Genomic DNA, 7,324 nt, shown 5'->3' on the forward strand with positions numbered 1-7,324 from the left:
TGGGCGGAGGCCCCCGGGGCCCCCCCGGGCCCCCCAGCCGCAGGCGCGATGGCCGTGGCCGTGGGCAGACCGTCTGTGAGTGCCGGGGCCTCGTTTCCCTCGCCCGCTGCTCCTCCTGCTCCGGGGGGTCTCGGCCTTGGGGCGGCAGGGACGGCGGGGAGCCGGGAGGGGCTCGGGACCGGGGCGGCGGTGGCCGTGGGTGTGTGCATGAATTTGGGCGCGTCTGGGGCTGGGGGACCGCGCGGAGCCGGGTGGTTGGGGCACTACGTGATGCAGCAGCGTGTCGTCTTGTCGCGCCCCCGGTCCCGGGCCGTGAAAGAAAAGGGACCCCTGTGTGCCTCCTTTCGAAGGCTTTCCGCCGTGGCTCATCCCAGCCGCTCCCGCGCACACCTTTTCCCTCGTGACAGCCGAGAAGGGCGCCGGCTGCGGGGGTTTCCTCCGACACCCCCGCGCCCAGGGGCCACCAGGGCACGGGATCGCGAGCCGGAGCGCCGTGTGTCACACGGGTGTAGCAGCCGGTCCCAGGGTGGGATTTCCGTGGTGGCTTCCCCGGTGCATTGTGAGAGCCCGGACACCCTGGGGCACCCACCCGGCTGACCCGGCCCTGCCCAGGATGTGGACAAAGCCCTGGATACACACACAAAGTTTTCACAAGGCTGCCTTGTCCGGGTGGGTGGAAGTGCCGAAATGCCGTGTGGCTGGGAGGCTGGGGCGGCGCGCGGAGGAGGGAGGCCAGCGGCTGGGGAGTGGGGAGGGGGGTCCTGCCTGGATTTGGAGCCGTGGGCTGGGGAGGGGCCGCGCATCCTGGGTGCGAGACCGGGTCGGCGCCTCGGGACCCGGCCGGGGGGAGCCGGGCTTGGAGGGCCGTGGTTGCGCCGCATCCCCCGGCGAAAGGCGGAGGGAAGGGGTGGCGGCCGCCTTTCCTTTTAGTGAAAGGAGTCGAGCTGGGTGGGAAAGGCGGAGCCCTCTCTTTTTCTTTCCTCTTTTCTTTGTGGATGTTTAGAGTCCACTTTTCGTCTCACGGACTTTTTGGGGCCCAACGGGTGAGGTCCTTCCCCGGGTGAGGTCCTTCCCGGTCTACCTCCTCCTTCCCCTTCCCACAACGGTGCCGCTGCAGGTGGCGGCTGGGGAGGTTCTGTAATTACAGACAGAAGTCTTGCGGAGATCCTGGAAGCTTTGAAACCCCAGAAACGCAAGGCTGTGCTCTCAACTCGCAGCTCTTTCCCCGCTGTCCTCCGAACTCCTTTTCAGACATCCGAGTCTTGAACGCCACCCCACGCCCACGCCCAGCGGGAAGTTCGTGGAGTCCCTCGGCGTAATCGAACTTGGTTTGGCGGTTTGGCTGCCGGCGTGTTTTCAAAGACATTTTCCACGGTCAGAAAACGTGCAGTGGTTACATTGAAGTGTAAATGTGGGTCTTTAGAGCATTTGAAACTCTACTACTTCCGTGACTTATACTTAGGAATTCTGGTCTTCACTGGCACACAAATTGTGCTCTTGAAAATTAGCGGCCATAGATCGTTGTTACCGCGGGAGTTTGTATAGTCGTTGGGCTACTTCCTTTATTTTCTTCAGGTGAGGAAATCGAGGTCCACAGAGGTCAAGTGGAGCGGGTTAAATTATCCTTCTTGCCACCCTTCCCCACCCCTTCTGTTATCAGGGCGCCATTCAGAGAATTAGAATAACAATCCACCCTTCCCCACCCCTTCTGTTATCAGGGTGCCATTCAGAGAATTATCTGGTTTAGGTAAATTACCAAGTGGCTACGAATGCAAATATTCTGTGTGTGTGTGAGTGTGTGTGTGTGTGTGTGTGTGTGTGTGGTGTCTTTTTCAGTTTCATCTATTGCTGGGACATTCCTGAGGGGTGGGGAGGTGGAAAAAATAATTTCCTGCACATTTTCTATAAATTAGTTAGTTCATATATGTCATTTAAATAGGAACAGCATGTGGATTTAAGATTTAGTTGTGTGGCCATAATCATAGCCAACACCAGGTCTGCCAACCAGATGTGGGCTTAATCCCACAGAATTCTTGTGTAAGAATCCCTTTCATTCAGATAATAAATAGAGTTGTTGTTGTTTAGTGTTGTGTACAGAGAAGGTAACTGCTTTCTGCACCTCCCTTGTCACAGATTAAGATGAAATTACTTGCAGTGTAAAAGCAGGAGACTTTCTGAAGGGAGCTATACAGTGATCAAACATTGACAACAAAGTTCAAAAGCCTTTTAATACATTGCAGAAAATGTATCACATTTGAAAACTTGTTTCACTGTTATTTTGTTCATTCATTGGGTTACTGTCTTAAGTGTGGTCTCTGCAGTTGCTTCTTCCAAACGTCCCCAGTGATTGCAGAAGCGTCCTTAAACTTAGTTCTAAGAAGCTACACTGCATGATTAACATTAGAATTCTCTGCCCCTCCACTCCCATTATTTATTGTATGATTTGAACGGCAGAATGGAAGGGTGTGCTGAGGGAAGAGAATCACTGATGGTGAGTGGTGTATGAATGAAGTTTCCCGATAGGGATTTAGGGTTAGATTTTTTTTTCTAAGTTAAGAAAGCATGATCGTCTCTCCCTTCCCTATAAACCGCCTGTCCCATTGTAGATTGAGGGAAAATTCAATCTGAACAATTTGTCCTCAATTTTAGATATTATTTTTTAAGAGTTTTTTTTTGCCTTCGGGCATGTGCACTCTTAGGGGAGGAGAGGGGAGAGAGACAGAGACAGTGAGAGAAAAAGTGAGGAATCACCCCCTAGGGGGGTGACCACAATGCATCCCTTCTCCCAGGATTTTGGGCATGTAGGTATATGCACCCAGTGTGAGTTTCATGCCACTGGGTCTGGGACTCGAACCGCAGTCAGTCTTGTGAGAGTCCAGCAACTTAAAACTATTGCACCACCTGCTGGCCCCTAGATATTCTTGAATGGGGACATTTTAGTAATTCCAGGAAAATCTGGCATTTGAATGGTTGGGATGCTGATATGTCACATGCGGTGTTTTCTGCCTCAGTAAGTGGTTGTGGTCACTTAGAGCCATTTACACCTCAGTGCTAAGTTCAGATGTTCTTCAGTGGATTTGCTGTTGGCTGCAGAACCAGAGCCTCGGTGTTTAACCCCAGCGTCTCCACTGCCCTTTGGGGCTAGGTCTGGAGAACACCCTGGAGCGCATCTGTTGGTTCCAGAGTGAAATTTAAGATTAGCTGAAGCATTCCCCCAGGGCTGTATGTACATTTTGGATGAAATAGTATTTTTGCATCCAAGTTCCAGAGCAGCTATTATCTCGTTTAAACAGAACATGGTCATTTACTTCACCTGGATATCCGACTTTGGGTAGCCGATCCATTTTTTCTTAAGGTGTCCATAACGTTCTAGATTCTAGGAGATGAAAGGAACTTCAGAGGCGATTTCGTTCAGTCTCTTTCCCAGTCCAGAAATACTTGTTTTTCAGACAGAGAGAGATAGAAAGAGAGAAAGCACCCCTCACAGGGCCTGGTAAAGCCAGGGGATGGCTCCAGAGCTATTTCTTACTTTATCACAGAGGTTTGTGTTTAAACGCTTTTCTAGTGGTGATTTCCTAATGATCATCTCAAGGAATGCATGTCATTGTTCTCTTATCTGTTGAGCCAAAAAGAAAAAGTGAAGGAAGTTCACCATTTGCTCACTTAACAGTATTTATTGAACACCTACTATGTGTCAGGCACTGTTCTATGTGTTGGAGATAAAGCAGTGGACAAAAGAGAAATTCCCTTCTTATTTGGAGCTTTTGTTTTGAGAGATTTAATGTCTGTATTTAAGTGACATTTCAGTGGGGTGTGTAAACCATTTAGGAAGAAAGGGAATTATGTACCTATTGCTAAGTCAATGGGTGTGATTCTGGTGAAGGATCTTATCTGTCTAGGGATCATGATAGACAATTTCTAAAGACATGGTCTGTTTTCAGCCCTTGGAAGGGGAGAACAAGAGGAGGGGAGTACTGAGATGTTTCTTTTCCTTTTTTATTTATTTATTTATTTATTTATTTATTTTTTGGAGAGATTTTCACTGTAGGGCGCGTGCGCTCGCCAGACAGACAGAGAGAGACAGAGAGACAGAAAGCGAGAAATCACCCCCCAGGGGGGATGGTCACGCCGCAATCCCTTCTCCTCCATTCTCCTCTCGGGATCTTGGGCACGCACGCACACGCGCCCGGCGTGAGTTTTAAGCCACCGGGTCCGGGACACGAACCGCGGTCGACTACGTGGGAGTCCAGCGACATAGCCATTACGCTAACTGCTGGTTCCTGTTTTTTATTTATTTTTTTGAAGAATGATTTTATTTAACATTTATGTACTTATTTACTTATTTTAATTTGATCAGAGAGGGACCGAGTGAGAGAGAGAGGGAAAGGCAGAAAGCAAGCCACCAGGTCTGGGACTCAAACCACAGTTAGCCGTGTGGGAGTCCAGCGCCCTTAACTACTACGCCACCCACCAGCCCCTATTGTCCCTTTTTATTAAATCGCCACTCCTACAACCTGAAGATATGCCCCAGATGGAGGGCTCTGGCTAGTGTACCTAGAAAAGATGAATGAAACTGAAAGCGGTCCAGGGAAGGGCCACCCCAGTGATAAAGGGTATCCTCTAGGGGTGGTTTTTCAAAATTCGAACTTTCTAGTCAGTAATATAAATGATATACATTAAGAGTCTATAAGCAAGCATTAGGAATATAAGAAGTGTTGGAAGTGCAGTAATCTTCCCTTTTCCAATCTTTGAGAGCTGTGAGTTATTGGGTTATTGTAAAAGTCATGATGTATTTTTCTATGCAACGATGTGTCATGGCTTTTCCAACAAGCCAATGACCTTTGTTTATATTTTAAATAATAGTCTATAAAAAGGATGTCTACATTACAATGAAAAATAGACCCAATGCCTTGATTAAAAGAACAACACGATCTCTACTGCTCATCCTGATACAACTCTTTTATGGGCAGTGGATTTTCAGCTGTTTCTTGGGATTTACATCTGCAAACATAACCCGTCTTGCATAAACTGCTGCTTAAAATCAGTCTGTATACCTGGATAGACTGTCTGACCATTTGAACACTCGTAACAGAAAAATGGATGCTCATTGTTTGGGTAGGGGTGACCCCGTGTCCAGAGAAGGTAATGACTGGTTGTACAACTCTGCTGTTCCCATGCTTTGGGTGGCCTGCTTGATTCATTGCTAGAAGACCAGTGTTTATGCCTACTGATGATGCCATGCTGACAACGATCCTTGGGTCTGGGCCTGGAGCAGACTAGAGTTTTCTGTGCTTGTGTTTCTTTTAAAGGACCTCAGACTTGCTTGGGGATAGAGACCGCTTTTGGATTTTTATCATTTTATTGGAATCTGCCTTTCAGAATCATAGCTAGACCTTTCTCAACTGGGGTCAGCAAAGCTCTACCACTATTTAAACAAAGACCCAGCAGATCTAAAGCTTCTATCCCTTTTCCCAAGGAGATCTACTTTACAATATAATTGACACCCTCTTTGTTTGTCTTTTAAAAAAAAAAATCCAGATTGACAGAAAACTCCTTTCTAACTAAACAATAGCTTCCCTGGCCCACTCAGGCCCTGCTGGTCTGTGCAGCTGCCATTGAACTTAGAAACAATACTTGGGCGAAGGTGGTACAGAAGGCTTCTGCAAAGAATTTGCTGGGTAATCTAAAATAAAGTTTGTATCTTCTCAGGCCTGGCCTGAGATGGGAATCAGGAGTCTGTTCCTGGGTATGACTATAGTCAAGGAACTGGAGCCACCTTTTTTTTTTTTTTAAGAATTATTTTAAAATTTCATTTCACTTATTGTTATTATTTTTCAATTTGACCAGAGAGAGACAGTGAGAAAGAGGAAGTGAGAAAGCAAGCTGCCAGGTCCAGGACTTGAACTATAGTCAGCCATGTGGGAGTCCAGTTGCCTTAACAACCACCATGCTATCTGCTGGCTTCTAGAAGACCTTTTTTATTTTTAAGATTTTTTTTTTTTCACTTTAACTATAGTCAGCCATGTGGGAGTCCACTTGCCTTAACAACCACCATGCTATCTGCTGACTTCTAGAAGACCTTTTTTATTTTTAAGATTTTTTTTTTTTCCAGAATGATTTATGTTTTAATTTACTCATTCAGTTGTTTTAATTTGACCAGAGAGAGACATGGGTGGGGGGGTGGGGGGAATGAGAAAGCAAGCCAGCCACCAGGTTCTGGGTCTTGAACAGTGGTCAGCCATGTGGGAGTGTCCAGTGCCTTAACCACCACGTCACCTGCTGGGCCCTAGAGGACCTTTTTTAAGGATCAGTGCCAGTGAGTGCAAACATATTGCCCAAGTCAAATGGTTTGGGAAGTCCAGTGTGTTGACTCATTCTGTCCACCTGCTGAGCTGACCGTGGGATAGAGGGGGATGTGTCAAGAGGAGAATGGACTGAGGTGCAGCGGGAGAAAAGATACGCTCCATAAAGAACATATTTGGGGGCCAGCAGATGGCACGGTGGCTAATGGTGCTGGACTCCCACATGGCCAATTGCAGTTTAAGTCCTGGACCTGGCAGCTTGCTTTCTCACTTTCTCTCTTATCTGTCTGTCTGTCTGTCTCTCTCTCCCTCACTTCTGGTACAATTAAAATAGATAAATAGACAGATAGATAGATAGATAAATTTAAATAAAATAATTCTTATTAAAAAAAGAGTATTATTGGCACCTCTGTTCCTGCCTTTTGCATTTGTGTTATGTGGGGCCTGGGAGCCTGGCTGACAGTACCTATCTATGTTTTTCTAATTCTCTCTCTTGGAGAAGAAATAAACAAACTAAACAAACAAAACCATCAAAGCCACCAGATCATGGCATAGTGGAACTGCAGCTAGACCCCCAGGGGAAGGTCCCAGGTTTGTGTCCTGAGCTTCCCTGGGTACAGGTGCACACACAGGCCAGTGATCCTGGCTGGCTGAGGCTGGGGGTCGATCACAGCATGAAGATCTCGTTGGGGTACCTCTTTTTTCTGTCATGGAAGAAACAAACGAAAAAGCCCCACTGGATCCTATAGGAATAAGAAAAAGGTCTGTTAAAAGCCAGAGTTCTATCAAGACTTAATGCCTTTTTGATTTATCTCGTTTGTGTACTGTTTTCATGGTGTTAGGTTGTTGGAAAAGTCTTGCTATTTTTCTGGTTTTCTGTGCAAAAATGCATCATGACTTTCCCAACAACCCAATAGTATACGTTTTGTGCCTCTTAGTAGGAATACCCATTAAATTTACTCAGACCTGCTGTTAAAACAAAAGGCTTGACCGATAACCTCAGGGCACAGAAAGCTTGTTTG

At 47.1% G+C, this 7,324-nt stretch overlaps 1 protein-coding gene across 2 annotated transcripts in view; it reads left to right on the forward strand.

Moving 5' to 3' along the window:
- Nucleotides 1-19: 19 nt before the first annotated feature.
- Nucleotides 20-7,324, forward strand: part of SEPTIN11 (septin 11) — a 125,517-nt gene continuing 118,212 nt past the window's right edge. For both annotated transcript variants that reach the window (XM_006142967.3, XM_006142966.3), the window contains exon 1: nt 20-75. In XM_006142967.3, coding sequence (XP_006143029.1) covers nt 49-75 — 27 coding nt within the window. In that variant the 5' untranslated portion in view covers nt 20-48. The remainder of the gene's footprint in view (nt 76-7,324) is intronic.

The sequence above is a fragment of the Tupaia chinensis genome, unplaced genomic scaffold, assembly GCF_000334495.1.
Source record: "Tupaia chinensis unplaced genomic scaffold, TupChi_1.0 Scaffold000086_1, whole genome shotgun sequence".
NCBI classification, from domain to species: domain Eukaryota; kingdom Metazoa; phylum Chordata; class Mammalia; order Scandentia; family Tupaiidae; genus Tupaia; species Tupaia belangeri.